The sequence below is a fragment of the Gekko japonicus genome, unplaced genomic scaffold, assembly GCF_001447785.1.
Source record: "Gekko japonicus isolate JY-2015 unplaced genomic scaffold, Gekko_japonicus_V1.1 scaffold5391, whole genome shotgun sequence".
Lineage (NCBI taxonomy): Eukaryota > Metazoa > Chordata > Lepidosauria > Squamata > Gekkonidae > Gekko > Gekko japonicus.
The window spans coordinates 1852-17314 of record NW_015169343.1 but is presented as its reverse complement, the minus strand read 5'-3'; the positions used below and the strand labels follow the sequence as shown (position 1 = coordinate 17314).

Sequence of the window (15463 nt, the reverse complement as noted above, 5' to 3'; positions counted from 1 at the left end):
GAGTGAGCATGCCTAGGGTGGCTTGCTAGTCAGAAGCTTTGTTTTGTGGTTATGTTCACTCTATATCCACACAAACACAAATTCCTCACTTACTTCCTTTTATCTGTCTGTACTTAAAATAAATCTCTAATCTTCCCACTAGAAGTTCCAGAGGTAAGTTAAGTTTGTTAAGTATTAGGGATGGGCATGGACCCAAAAAATCCAGTTTGGTTTGGAGTGGCCCCCAAATCAAACCCCGAACCGAGCCACAAGGCCCTGAACTGAACTGGAAAGTTCAGTCCTCCCTTTCTCCCAGCTGCGGCTTGTTGCGGCTGGGAGGAAGGGAGGGCATCACCTGGAAAGGTTTTAATGGCTGTCAGCCATTTAAACCTAACAGCTGATGGGTGGACCTGCCCTGCTGTTAGGCTGAAATGGCTGGCAGCCATTTCAGCCTAACAGTGGGGTGGGCGCACCCGTCAGCTGTTAGGTTGAAATGCCTCACAGGCATTTCACCAGTCCATTTCGCTTCCCCCTGCTTGGAACAGGGGGAAGCGAAACCCACTGGTGAAGTGGCTTGCACAGCTGGGCAGGTGTGCCCATCAGCTGTTAGGCTGAAATGGCTGACAAGCACTTCACCGGTCTGTTTCACTTCCCACTGTTTGGAAGTGGGGAGAAGCGAAACCCATCAGTGAAATGGTTCGTGGCCTTTTAAACCTAACAGGTCAGCTGTGGACCCATGCTGCTCAGCTGTTAGATTTAAATAGCTTGAACAGCTGTACAGAACGGGACAAAAGTCTGGTAAATGTTTGAGGAAGGTGCCTTCCCTGAACACCAGTTTGGGAGCTCCGAACCGACCCAAGTTCATGCTGAATTTTGGCTCATGAACCAGTTTGCGCCTATCCCTATTAAGCATCACACCATGTTCAAAGCTGGCTTAGAAGCAATCTATGCTACTGCAGGTATGATTATCTGCCTCCGGGAGGGATGGCAGTGGACTGAGAACTCTTCAGAGAGGAGAGGAATTCTTCACTGTAGACTGATCCAGCTCTGAGGACCAAATCAGTTCTGTGTTTGGAATTCTCAGCCATGTTTTAAAAGTTAATGCTCCAGGTCTTATGGGGATGCACTTCAAATTAGGACCATGGAGATAAAGGGCTTAGCCTGTGCTCTCATCCTCACCTCAAGGACGCACTATTTGCCCTAGTGGTTCTTCAGATCGAAAAAGTAGATCAGGGGAAAAGGCTTAAGCCCCTTCTCCCCACAGTCCCGCATCCATATTGGGCATCCACATGCCTGAGAACTGACTAAAAAAGTCCTGGAAGCTTCTAACATGGAACTCCCAGCCTACACGCACTTTGGCCCTATGATAGCATCTTAGCCCTAAATTTCTTCATTGGTGGCAGTTACTACTGAGTAATGATCCAGAGATAATTGCATAACATATAAAGCTATGTGGATGATTCTGGCCCAATAAGGTACATATTTTTAAAAAATGGGAGTCCAAATGGTTATTTAATATTGATTTTTCTGTTTATTATTCTGTCATCTGACCCAAAATGCTAGAACAGACATGGGGAATCACAGAACCCAAGTGACAAATATATATAAATAAAAGCTACTTAACATTTTGTAATATTTTCAGATATTCAATGCACTACAGAAGAATAGTTTTGTAAATCAGTACTGTCCTCTTTTTGGAGTCTTAGACATGGGAATATATTAGACATGGGAATATTTTGTACCTGCATGTTGAAAACTTCATCAGAACTTTCAGACTGTCCAGTGATATTGCTGACCTCTGCAGATGCTTGTGAGGACAATGATGAGGATGAGTATCTGTTGACCGCTGGATAGCTTAATGGACTATTGTAAGCAAATTAAGAAAACTTAGCACTGACTCCGATTAATTTTATCATATAGCACGGTTAACAATCCCTATATACTTACACTCACATAAAAGCACACACACACACACACACATATAAGAGAAGTAGAGTAGTACTGTAAAGGAAATTAGAGGATTAGCTACTACCAGCCCCTGCCCTATATCACTTTATTTCCTACTTCAGGGATCCCGCTCCAACAGAGATGCCTAACTAATCTTTCCCTGAAAACCGCTGAGAAAAGAATTCCAGCAACTATCTTTGGCAGCTCATTTCTTCTGCTTTTACAGTTCAGAACTGTCTGGCTTTTGTGAGGCCTATTCCATCTAATTAATAGAAAAGTATGTATGAATGATAAACAGGGAAGTTTTAAGTTATTTATTTATTTAAAACATTCATTAGCCGCCTTTCTACCTTACAGGAACTCAAGGCGGCTTACGACGTAAATAATAATAAAAAACAATCAAATACATAAAAGCCACTAATTAAAATCAATAATCTAAATCTGTCACTTACCTACGTCTAGGAATTACTCTAGCACCTTCTGGACTCATAGAAACAGGTACTGAATTTCTAGGGACACGGGGGCTTCCATTTGGATAGTGAACTGGACTAGCCTGGATACATGCAGCAAATTCCTAAATGTTTATTTGAATGGGAGAAAAAAGATCACAAGAGCTCAAAATCTGTAACAATGTTTTGCTACCACTGTTTAAATGGCATTTAAAAAACCAACCTTTATATATGGGTATATATAAAGAAGAATATATATAAAGAAGAATATATATGGGTATATATAAAGAAGAACATCTATAAAGAAATATATATATGGGTATATATAAAGATTTTTAAAAGATGTAAATGCAAGGCATTGTGGAGGAACTACAGAAATGTATCATATCCGGAAAGCCTGAAGATGTCACTGTTTGTTGCTGAGCAGAAGTACACACCATGATTACACAATGCAACCATGACACATATAATGCAGCTCCTGCCTCCCCTTGGTATAAGTTTAACATACCTGTATTCCTAAACTTGATTTCATCACAAAGAACTGATCCACTAATTTTTTATGTAGAGGTCTCATATCTTGAGGTACAAACTTCTCATGTACGGCTAAACCAAATTCCAGAATTTGAGCCTATACAGAACAAGGGGAAACAAAGGCTAGTTACTTAACTTGTCCCCCTATATGTCTCTGCTGTACAAAACCATTTGTAATCATGGGTTTGGATTCCAGCAAGATTTCAATGAGCACATTTGGGGGGAGGGACACAATTTTCAATGATTCCTCCATTCCATGGCAGCCCAAAGTATATCCAAAAATACTGCCCCTGGGTGTATGGGACCATCGGGAATAGCTTGGGGGGAAATTAGAGATCTCCCACAGGAGGGGGAGGATCAGCAAAAATCTGTTCCCTCATTGAGCCCATAGGCAGGATACAAGCCACAGTGTTTAGTTTTAAAGTCAGGAATTAAAGCTATTAATGTTATATATTTAAGATCATAATTCAAACAACTGTGAAGTCACCGTGTTTACACTTCTGGCAATGGAGCTGCACAGTCTATACAGATAGATCATTGTTCCATAGAGAGCAATGTTTTTTGCTTGGCAGAGCTAAATGTCAGCCCAACATACAATTTCTGAACACAGTGTTTACATTTAAGTTTAATGGACAATAGGGAAATTTGAAGGGATGAGCTGCATAGATCTATTTCTATTCTAAACAGAAATATATTTTTAGAAATCCACACATTAAGAAGAGGCAGAATAAATACCACATAATCTTAAAACTACAGTCTTAAAATTATAAAATTGGTTCAAATTCCCTTTAGAATACTGAGCACGCTTATTTTAGATTATTTGAAGTATTATCTCACACAGCCCATGAAGAGAAACAGAGGGGGATAAATGGCTAGAGTACTGGACCAGGACTGGGCAGACCCAGGTTCCTGCCTCCCTCTGAGCCATGAAGCAAAATGAGTGGCAATCATTCCCACTTAGCCTAATATTATGGTGAGGATGAGAGTGGAGGAGAAGAGAACCGTGTATGCTGCCCTGAACTCTTTGTTGGAAAGTTGCAATAAAAATAAAGATCCACAGATATTAAAATATTTGCACATATAGCCACACAATGTAAGTTCTGCCTTCTAGCCACTCTTCAGTTCAGGGTTGTGTTTTAAAACAAAGTAAAATGATTAGAAAGATTAGAAAGACTTAGATTGGTTGTTCACCCCTATCACTGAACCGTTCTGAATATTAGTTCTACAAAGTCCACATCTCACTGAACACTTGTAACATGAATGTTTCCATTTTATGCTTCTTTTTCCTGGTCACATGCCAACTACAGTGATGACAGACAGCAAGTGCCCGCAGCTTTACCTGCTCAAGCATCAGTTCTCTCAGGCAGGTGATCTTCTCACTATCCTCTGGGTGGTTCAGGATGTACTCCTTCACAAAGAAGGCCTGAGCAGAATACAAACACAATACAAGGCCATTCATGTTGGGTTGAAGTAGACTGTTCTAACAAGAGTGTTAAGCAAAAATCCTTTTTCTTTTGACAGCAGTGAACCAAATACTTACACTGCATTTGTGCTCAGAAGAGCCCTATAGTACATGCTTAGTTCATTTCAATGGTAATAAAAGCCTAAGGCCCCATTTATAACCAGGTTGTTATTCATCCATTTTTAAAGCCAGATTTCTGTCACATTCGTTAAAACTATATTATAAGCACAGGCATAGTACAAGGTGCGTGTGTTAATAAACCGTGGATCGCTGACAGCATTTTCAAATGATTTTCAAACATTGACAGTGTTTTAATAGGGCAGCTTTTCCAAAGCGCAGGGCTTCAATTTTGGGTTTCTTATGATTAGATTTACCTTCCAAACACATTCACAGTTTTCATAATGCCGTGTGTAACTTCCAAAAGTTCTCCATGGTTGCAGAATTTAGCCAGGCCTCAAGACTTAAGAGATACCACATTGTATTCAGTGCACTCCACCCCCCCATGACCTTTAATTCTTCATCATGCAGCACAATTATTTATGCATATGGTGTTATATTTATTTCATCTACAAAATTTATACCCCACCTTTCTGCCCTTTCTAGGGCAGCCAAGGTGGCTAACAATTTCAAATATACATGATAAAATACATTATAAAACCACTAAAATAACCCCCCAGCATACCTCATTGAAACAATTTTTAAAAGTTAAAAAGTAGTTAAAACACATATAAAACAGTTAAAATACATACAAATATAGAACACTGGACAGGAAGGAGGGACCACTGAGAGAAGGGCAAACAAAACAAAAGAAGTCTTCACCCACCGGTGGAAGACAGCGACAGAAGGGGGCAGATGAATCTCCCTGTGGAGGGAGTTCCAGAGCTTTGGTGCCATGACCAAGAAGGCCCCCTCACAGGCCACAGGTTGCCGCCCGCCTAATCTCAGAAGGCAGGAGCACCCAAAGCAGAGCCTCCAAAGATGACTGTAACTGTTGACAGGTTCCTCAGGGATTAGGTAGTCCTTCAGTATGTGGGTCCCAAACCATACAGGGCTTTGAAAGTCAAGACCAGCACTTTGAATTCTGTCTGGAAACAAACTGGAAGCCAGCGTAGGTGGGCCAAGACTGGAGTGATATGGTCCCTATAGCCCAGTCCAGTCAACCTCCTGGCTGCTGCATTCTGTATGAACTGAAGTTTCCAAACACTTTTCAAGGGCAGCCCCACGTAGAGTGCACTGTGGTAATCTAATCTAGAAGTAACCAGGGCATTTACTACATGGCCAGATCTTTTCTGTCTAGGAAAGGTTCCAGCTGGCCAACCAGTCAAAGCAGGTAAAAGGCACTCTTGGCCACAGGTGCCATCTTCTTATCCAGCAGTAGGCCTGAGTCCAACAGCACCCCAGACTACAGACCTGTTCCTTCAAGGGGAATGCAATGTCATCCAGAATGGGTGACACCTTAAATCCTGGGTCAGAGCTTCAGCCCACCAGTAGCACTTCTGGCTTGTCAGGATTAAGCTTCAGTTTATTAGCCTTCATCCACTCCAAAACTGCCTCCAGGCAGGGTTTATACAGCCTCCCTAGGATCAGCTGGAAGTGTGAAACAGAGCTGAGTGTCATCCGCATATTGTTGACAGCCTAGCCCAAATCTCCAGGTGACCTCACCCAGTGATTTCATGTCGATGTTAAGGAGCAGAGGGGACAAGATGAAATCTTGTGAGACCCCATAGGCCAAGGCTGAACAGTAGTCCCCCAGCACCATTTTCTGCAATCTACATTCCAGGTAGGCCAGAACCACTGTAAAACGGTGCCTCCCAATTCCAGTCCAGATAGGCGGGCCAGAAGGATACCATGACTAATGGTATCAAAAGCTGCTGAGAGATCCAGGAGAATCAACAAAGTATCTCTCTCTCTGTCCATCTCCCAGTGCAAGTCACCCACCAGGACGACCTAAACCCAGATTGGAAGGGATCTAGACAATCTGCCTTATCCAGGAAGACATTAAGTAGTTCAGCCACCACCCGTTCAATTACCTTAGAATCATCGTTGGAAGGTACCTCCAGGGTCATCTAGTCCAACCCCCTGCACAATGCAGGAAATCTACAAATAACTCACCCCCCCCACACACACACCCAGTGACCCCTGCTCCACACCCAGAAGATGGCAAAAAACCTCCAGGATCCCTGGCCAAACCAGCCTGGAGAAAAATTGTTTCCTGACCCCAAAATGGCGATCATCACTTCCCTGGGCATGTAAGAAAGAGCCACAAGAACTAAGCACTGATGCAACCCTTCCTGCCCTCCCTCTCATGATCTGCCTAAGTTGACAGAATCAGCATTGCTGTCAGCTGGCCATTTAGCCTCTGTTTAAAAACCTTCAAAGAAAGAGAGCCCACCACCTCCTGAGGAAGCCTGTTCCACTGAGGAACCACTCTGTCAGGAAGTTCTTCCTAATGTGATGTCTGCTCAAGAATGGAACATTTGAGACGGGTCAATAATTACTGAGACCTCCTAGACTGTTCCAAGGCTGGGGTGACCACCCCCTCTCTTAAGGAAAGATTAACTACTTCTCAAACCATCAGCCAGCCCCTCCACACAGAAGATTTAAGGGTAGGGTCATACAAGCACAGAATAGGCCTCAAACTGTCCACATCCACAGAATGAATAGACCTAAAAATATCCCATACAATTGGACAAGTTGGTACCTGGACTTCAATCCAACTCTGTCAGTGCTAACAGAGTCCAAGTTGGAACAAATGAGAGAGGTTTTTATCTACAAAGGCAGGATACATCTTCCTCTAATCTGGGAGAACCGGGTTTGATTCCCCACTCCTCCATATGCAGTTGCTGGTGTGACCTTGGGTCAGTCATAAGTACTTTCAGAGCTATTCTCTCAATGGCAGTTCTCAAGAGAGATCTCTCAGCCCTACCTACCTCACAGGGTGTCTGTTGTGGGAAGGGGAAGGGAAAGGGATTGTAAGCCGCTCTGAGACTCCTTCGGGTGGTGAAGGGCAGGATATAAATCCAATCTCCTCCTCATCAGCATCCTTGCCTTTTCATTGCCCGTAGTCCCCCAGTAAACCAAAGGGCTACCTGGGCTCTATCACCTGAAAAGAGGGCACCTGAGAGCAATTGTGTCCACTGCCCAGGTCATGTCCTCATTCCAGCAGAAACAAAAAGGGGAAAAAAACTGAAACTTACAAGAAACTCCAGAACCAAACAAAGGTTAGTGAAAAGGAGGGCCAATATTAAAACCTTTCCATAAAAAATATAAAGAGGTACATGTATTTATTAAGAATCACAAATTTTAAAACATATATAGAGGCCCATTTACAACCAATATATATAAAATATACAAAATATACAAATATCAAGGGCTGACAAAGTTGACCTTACACGTTTCGGCCAAATAGGCCTTCCTCAGAGGTCATACATAAAAAGTAAAAAAATAATAAAAGATTAAACACACATATTTTACAACAAGTTAAAGAATTTGAAATCTATATAGCCAATCTATAAATATAGACCATAAACTTACTTCAAAAGTAAAATCACCAGGCACAGGGTAAATATGCACATAAGACCTTTAAAGTGCAATCACTAGCCCAGTGATTCTTTAACTTGTTGTAAAATATGTCTGTTTAATCTTTTATTATTTTTTTTACTTTTTACAGCAATTTATTTAATGGTCCTGATTGAATCTATACTTTGTATATATGTCTGATTGTGTTTATGTGAATATAATTATTAACCATCTTGCCACATATGTATGACATAACAAAAAAGGAAGAGCCCCAAGGAAGTGCTATTATTATATTACAACATTAAATGCTTAGTTGTCTCCTCTCTAACAGATTTCTAAATACAGCTATTAGTAAGGGGGCTCCACACAAGGAAAGTGAAAAAAATAATCCTTATTATACTCTTGCTACCAGCTTTTGCTTGGGCTTCCCCTCCAGGTCACTGTTTCCTTCTCCTCCTACTGCTGCTGACTGTCTACCCCTCATTGTCTTACTGCAAGAAATCAAAATGCTGCCCAAATGTCAGCAGTTTGGTTTTTGCAAAGTATTTGCATTTGCAGACATTATAACTGATTTTTTAAAACTCCACATGAGGTGTTGTTTTTCACAGAACCCCCTAAGATTTTCCTGCAAACCTGGGATCTCCTGACTTTGCAAAAACCTGACTTGGGCCCCGGTCACACGGCAAAGTTGCCGCGGGAGAGGCACGGATGGTGGGCGGATTATCCGGGCGCGATCACACCCCAACACCTGGGAAGTGGAGCGCACCCGTGGCTTACTGCCAAAAATGCGCATGAAAAAGAAGTACCTCCAAAGTACTAGTAAACGTTTGCCACGGGCTGCCTCCAGACTCCCGTGGTGTGATTGCGCCGGCGCGCGGCATTCCCCTCTGGTCCCTCATTTACCCGCCGGCACCGAGGGAAGGACCCGTGGTGTGCCGCCAGCACGTCTGATCGCGTAATCGCGGATCAAATTGCGCCGGGGCAATTAGCCACGCCTCCCCCCCGATATCCGGCCCATGTGACCGGGGCCTTGTATCTGTATCTAGATATACTGCATCGATTCTATCTGCACAGGGGCCAGTTCATGTCTATTAGATAAAGCGATTAGGGCTGGTATAATAATATTGCTGTTCAAATGAGGAATACAGCTTAAAGTAAGAAAGTATCCTAAATGCAAAAACTATATACTTGAATAATTTACCTCTTGGTACCTGGAAACTCCACCATTAACTGCTGCATCAATGACCCCATTTAGACACATTGTGAGTGGGTTGATATTCTGCATCTGTCGATTCTGGCACTGACTGATCAGAGTTCTCAGCTGCTGGTTTTTATTTTCCAGCACTTCAATAGCATTCTCCAGAGGACTCATTTCCACCTGAAGGCCGGGAGGGAAAAACAGCATCAAGAAATTGCTTATGTGTCAGATATTTAACAGCTAATTTCCAACTGCTATAGCTCTCAGAGAACCATCTCTGAGGTCAAGAGATTATATTTACCACAGCAAAGTTAACAATCATCCTAGTCATGTCCTGGCAGTCATGAAGAGAAGCAGAATATGGAGTGTGCACATAGTGATTATCTGAAGATATAGCTATTAACTAGTGTATGAAAAACAGCCAAGTTATCTCTGATGTCATTTGTGAGTAACTGTCAAATCATAAATGCGTAGTCCACCCAACATTATGCATATAAAATCTTAAAACAGATGTTAATTCATATCTGCCCTTCTATCTGTCCCCCTTGCCAATCTGTTACTTCGATGATGGTAAACTGTCTGGAAATAGAGAGCTTTTCAAATTTTCAAGAGCTCCTTACTGCTTGTTTGCGGAAACTGGAGTCTTCCCATTTTTGGTTTGTTTTTCTTCCGGCATAAGCTTATTTGGAGGGCTGAAACCTCCCTTGCTGTACTCAGACATCACATTAAACCACAGTTCAAGAACTACAGGTTTATTATATTCTGGTTTAGTTTGATGTCTGAATGTCAGACATCCATCTAATGCTGGTTACTAGGAAGCCATAAACCACCATTCTGAAGTAAAGGTGCATCTTGACTTGTGGATTCTTGTAATCGATCTAACTATTACTTAAGAGTTCCCAGAACCGAGGCTTAATCTCAGACTCTTTGACAGCACCACCCTCGGGCCACAGAATCACACCACAACCTGTTTTTAAAAGGGGATCCAGAGGGGAACCAGAAAATTGCAGGCCAGTCAACCTAACATCTGTCCCAGGCAAATTAGTAGAAAACATGGCTTCTGCAAAGGGAAGGCCTGCCTCAGCAACCTTTTGGAGTTCTTTGAGAATGATGCAGCTGTGCCAGAACTACGGCTTGCCCAAGGTCATCCAGCAGGTGCAAGTGGAGGAGTGGGGAATCAAACCCGGTTCTCCCAGATTAGAGTCCGCGCACAAACCACTACACCAAACTGGTAGACAACAGTGACCTCTTAGACATTATATACCTGGATGTTCAAAAGGCTTTTGACAAGGTACGTCAACAAAGACTCCTGAGTAAACTTAGCACTCATGGGATAAGAGGACTAAAAACTGGTTAAATGACTGGAAGCAAAGAGTAGGAATAAACTGACAATTCTCACAATAGAGGGAAGTAAGCAGTGGAGTCCCACAAGGATAGGTATTGGGGCAAGTACTATTCAATTTATTCATCTATGATCTGGAACTAGGGGTGAGTAGTGTTGTGGCCAAGTTTGCAGATGACACCAAATTATTCAGGATGTTGAAAACCAAGGCTGACTGTGAAGAGCTTCAAGCAAACCTCCACAAACTGGGTGAGTGGGTGACAATGTGGCAAATGAAGTTCAGTGTTGCTAAGTGTAAGGTGATGCACACTGAGACAAAAAATTCCAACTTCAAGTAAAGGCTAACGGGGTCTGAACTTGCTGAGAATGACAGGGGAAAAGATCTCGGGGTCGTAGTGGATAACTCAATGAAAACATCAACCCAGTGTGCTGCAATAGTGAAAAAGGTAAACTTGATGTTAGAGATTATGAGGAAAGGGACTGAGAATAAAACAGCCAATATTGTAATGCCCCTGTATAGATCTATGGTGCGGCCTCATTTGGAATACTGTGTACAGTTCTGGTCACCATATCTCCAAAAGGACATCCCAGATCTGGAAAAGTACAAAAGAGAACAACTAAGATGATTAGGGGGTTGGAGCACCTTCTCTATGAGGAAAGGCTGAAGAGTCTGGGACTTTTCAGTTCAAAAAAGAGATGATGGGGGGCATGATAAAGGTTTATAAAATTAAGCATGGGGTGGAGAGAATTGACAAAGAGTAATTTTTCTTCCTCTCCCAAAATACTAGAACTCAGGTGCTTCCAAGGAAACTGATGGGCAGTAGGTTCAGGATAGACAAAAGGAAACATTACTTTAAAAAGACAATGATTAAAATGTGGAATTTACTGTCAGAGGATGTAGTGATGGCCACGGGCATAGATGGCTTTAAAAGGGGATTAGATAGATTCATGGAAGATAAGTCTATCAATGGCTACTAGCCATGGTGACTGTAGGCAAACTCAACATTCAGAGGCAACATCAAGAGAAGGCCTCGGCCTCTATGCCCTGTTGTGTGAGACAGGATGCTGGACTAGATGGACTATTGATCTGAACCAGCAGGGTTCTTCTTATGTTCTTATTTTTACTACTGTTGTAGCTGTTAGGGGTGTGCTTACCAAATATATCCAGGCTTTCTTGGGAAAACCAGAAAAGAATTCCTGAAAAAATCCCAGATATATTCAGGAATTACCGGTAGATCTGAAAATAGAGGAGAGGCGGAATCAGATTGCTCCTGCCTCTCAGCTGTTTGTTGGGCTTCTACTGCTGTTTAAAGGGACTGCAGAATACAACCCGAGGATCAGGACTGGCTGTGCCGAGGGAAGCAGACTGTTCCCACCAGCTCGGACTGAGCTGCAGGAGAAGCTGTCTGAGCCAGGATCTGTGTTCCTCACGGAGTGATCGCCCCATGGCAAGCAGATCCAGGACCTTGTTCCCCGAGGCACGAAGATCCTGGGTCTGGTGCTGCAGGAGAAGCCGTCCCAGCCAGGATCTGTGTGCCGCAGAGAGCAATATCCCTGAGGCACACAGATTCCGGGTCTGGCTCCTTCTGCAGTGTAGGCTGCAGGAGAAGCCAAGCCAACATCGGGCTGGCTTTTAAAAAAAATCTGGTATTTTTCTTCCCAGGTCTATTGGACCCCCAAAAAATTCAGGATTCCTGAAAAATCCCAGATCCAAATATTGTACTGGTATTGGGATCCAGGATTTTTCAGAAATACAGAAATATTTTTGGGTCTAATAGACTGGAACCGGAAAATAACTAATTGATTGCACACCCCTAGTAGCTGGCTCTCACTACTGGCAGATAAACAGGAATTTATGAGCTGATTCTGGTTAGTTTTGAACATCAGATGATGTGAGCACAGCTTAAACTATCTGTAGTTTATTGTGATTTCTGAATGGGTCTGGGGAATAGAAACGTTGGTAGCTCAGGTAGTTGCTTTTGCAAGAAGTTCAGAAGTTTCCCTGTGTGCCTGGAACTTTTATCATGGCTTTGAAACCAAGTATTTCTACTCTGGGAAAAACTTGAGGATTGAAAAAAGTAGGTTAAAGAACAACTATGTTTCCATGGCACAAAAGAAATAATGTTATTGTACTGAGGCATCAATACTGAACATTTTGCTAAAGCCAGACTGTATGAAAATAACTGACATCAATATTTTTATTGTTTGGAGACCTTGGGTGTTATGAATTATTGTGTTATATCACGTATTGCAACCATTTGTCACTATTTGTTTCTCTAAATACTAGTTAGAGCTCTCTAAATACTAGTTAGAGCTAGTTAGAGCCAAATGAAGCAAGAGAGAGAAGAAGAGAGAGAGAGAGAGAGAGAGAGAGAGAGAGAGAGAGAGAGAGAGAGATTATAATTACAAGTAGTACCCCCACCCCCTACCCCAAAACCTACAGTAGCAGATTATGAGGGTTTAGGAAAATAACTAGCTCTTGAGTATTCTCTTGAGTATTAGTCAGCAAAATCTCAGTAAACAGAATGCTGATGCCCGCAACACTGCATAAGGATGATGAGTCAAAAGGAATGGAAACAGATTATTGGCCATGTCCTGTGGTAACTAGACAGGAAACCTATGATTTTCAAAATCCATACCAGACTAAATCATGTCAAAACTATTTTGAAGTTTAGGATTCCATGATTTCTTTCTAACAAGTGAAAAGACTCCTGCTAGAAGATGACTTGTGACTTAACAGAAAAATCACCAAATCTAGTCCCCCCCCCCACACACACACAGAGGGAGAGAGAGAACAGATGCAGGATTTATATATTGACATGTACCTTTTCCCTTCCACCCTTCCCAAATGGTACTCACTACTTCACGCTTTTCCACTTCAAACCACCGAGAAATGCCAGGCAAACTCTGCACTAAGATCAATGTGGTTCTTTCAACCCACAAACTCTGCAAAACAAAACACAAAGTACTTATGATATTCTTTCCTTCACTGATACAGAACAAAGACTGCATACTGTTCTACCCCATTTATACAGCATCTCGTTTTATTTAGTTTGTTTCCAATCCATGGCTGTTACAGGGGAAAACGTATGCCAGAAATATAATAATATCCTGAACTCTGCTATAGGTTGACTGAAGTTCATGGCAAAAGAGAGACACAGGTATAGCTGCTTTCAAGTTGTGTCAGGCTGGGAAGCAGCATGGCATGGAAATTCAACAAACAAACGAATGAATAGAAATCAAGGGTCTTGCTTCCCTTACTAGAAAAACAGAATGTGAAACACCACACCAGGCTGGATCAGTGGACCCTTGAACAGCAATGTTGGCATCAGCACTAGGAGAAGCTGAAGTGCCCCTTGAATGAGCAGAAGGAGCCAACTGCTCATTCCCTTGGCGATGTGTTTCAAAATTTAAAAAATGAGGCAGTATTATTTTATTTGCAATATTTCCACTTAACATCAGTTGCTGATACAACACAGTAAGCTGAGGGAGAAATATGTGCTGAACATTCAAGGGGGTTGGGTATGGTTGCCAGACCCCAGGGTGGAGGTGGGGGTCCCCCACTACCATGCCCTGTCCCCCAGTGGCCGATCAGCTGGTCAGCAGGGGGACTTACTTGGAGAAAGAGAAAGGCCCAGGACTGAACAGTGCACAGGAAGTGATGTCATCACACCAGCAATATCCAGGCGATGCTCTGGTATTTGGGTTTTACCATAGTGTTTTTGCCCAAATACCAGAGCATCATAGTGACATTGCAGTACATTGATGCCACAAGGCCTGGGCTTTTCTTTTTCTCCAGTTAAGTTCTCCCACATCCCCCGCTGGGTGCCAGGAGGGACCTGGCAACCCTAGGTTTGGGAATTGTGTTCCTTAGAAGCAGCTCTCATTCCAAATAGCAAACGCCTTTTGAAACTGGTGAGACTTGCAAAACTGTGATACGGCACAGGGGTTTGCTTTTCAAAAAGGAGGGTGGGGTCCCATGTTCAAACTCAATGTAATCTGAAGACTCCGTGAAGAATGCAGTTTTCTGTATTTTTTTAGTCAACATACTCCTATGAATAATGTATTTAAATAAAACTTCTGTTGGTTAGAAATGAGACAGTAACCATACCTTGAATTCATTATCTTTATCTTTCATTCCTTTGTGGAATGGCCTATCATATCGGAATCGCCAGATATGATTTACTTTATAAAAACTCTTGATGTTATCTGGAATGCCTTCTCTCTGCAGCACCTCCTGATTTTCTGGAATTGGTGTTACAGCATAGATTTGAAGATCTGTATATAGCAAGTTAAGGACCAAGATATATTACAATCCAGCAAAAGTGATGGCTGGGAGAGGAATACCATTGCACTAGAGCTGGTCAAACTAATTCACTTCAGAACAGGCTTGGGTGAAAAACAAAACACTTACTTTCAAAATCAAGCAAACACAATTTTTTAAAAAGTCAAGCCCAATGCACAGTTTGGGCCCCATTACACTCCCTTGCTGCTCAGTTGCTTCTTCTCTTTCCAAAGCATATTTGGTAACACTAAGGAAGACGCAAACTGGAGCGTCATTCAGGCCCTCCATTGAGCCCTAGATTCTGGGACTCTCCAGGAACCAGGGCAAATCAAGTTTCCATAGTTCCTGAAGATCCCAATATGTACATTAGAAACAACAGGAATTATATTTACTATGGCTCTCAGTGGATTAAATGAGCACCACACATGCCTCACAGCTTCTACTACTTCTTTTAATCGAGTCCTTCTCATGAGATGCCACCATTTCAAGTAAGTATGGTAACAAGGGAATTATGGTGTAGTGGGTTCAAGTGCTGGCCTAAGCTTAGAGGGAACAGAGTTCAAATCCCCATTTGCCATGAAATTCACAGTGACCTTGGGCTGGTTATCATCCCTCAATCTAACCTACTTCACGGAATTTTTTTGTGAGGATAAAAGAGAGATAAGAGCCGTGAAGATAAAATACACTAAATAAATATGTACATACACTTCAAAGTAGAAGAGAGCATTGGAAACCATGCCTAATTCAGAAT

General features: G+C 42.4%; 1 protein-coding gene across 1 annotated transcript in view; it reads right to left on the bottom strand.

Annotated features, from left to right (window-relative positions):
• The window catches only part of LOC107115036 (dedicator of cytokinesis protein 4-like), a gene marked incomplete at its 5' end in the record, with an annotated part of 37335 nt that extends 22630 nt beyond the window's left edge, over positions 1-14705 (bottom strand). Inside the window, 8 exons of the mRNA XM_015416642.1 lie at positions 1722-1842; positions 2379-2500; positions 2884-3003; positions 4246-4329; positions 9089-9265; positions 9387-9488; positions 13287-13373; positions 14539-14705. Coding sequence (XP_015272128.1) covers positions 1722-1842; positions 2379-2500; positions 2884-3003; positions 4246-4329; positions 9089-9265; positions 9387-9488; positions 13287-13373; positions 14539-14705 — 980 coding nt within the window. The remainder of the gene's footprint in view (positions 1-1721; positions 1843-2378; positions 2501-2883; positions 3004-4245; positions 4330-9088; positions 9266-9386; positions 9489-13286; positions 13374-14538) is intronic.
• Between the last annotated feature and the right edge of the window lie 758 nt (positions 14706-15463).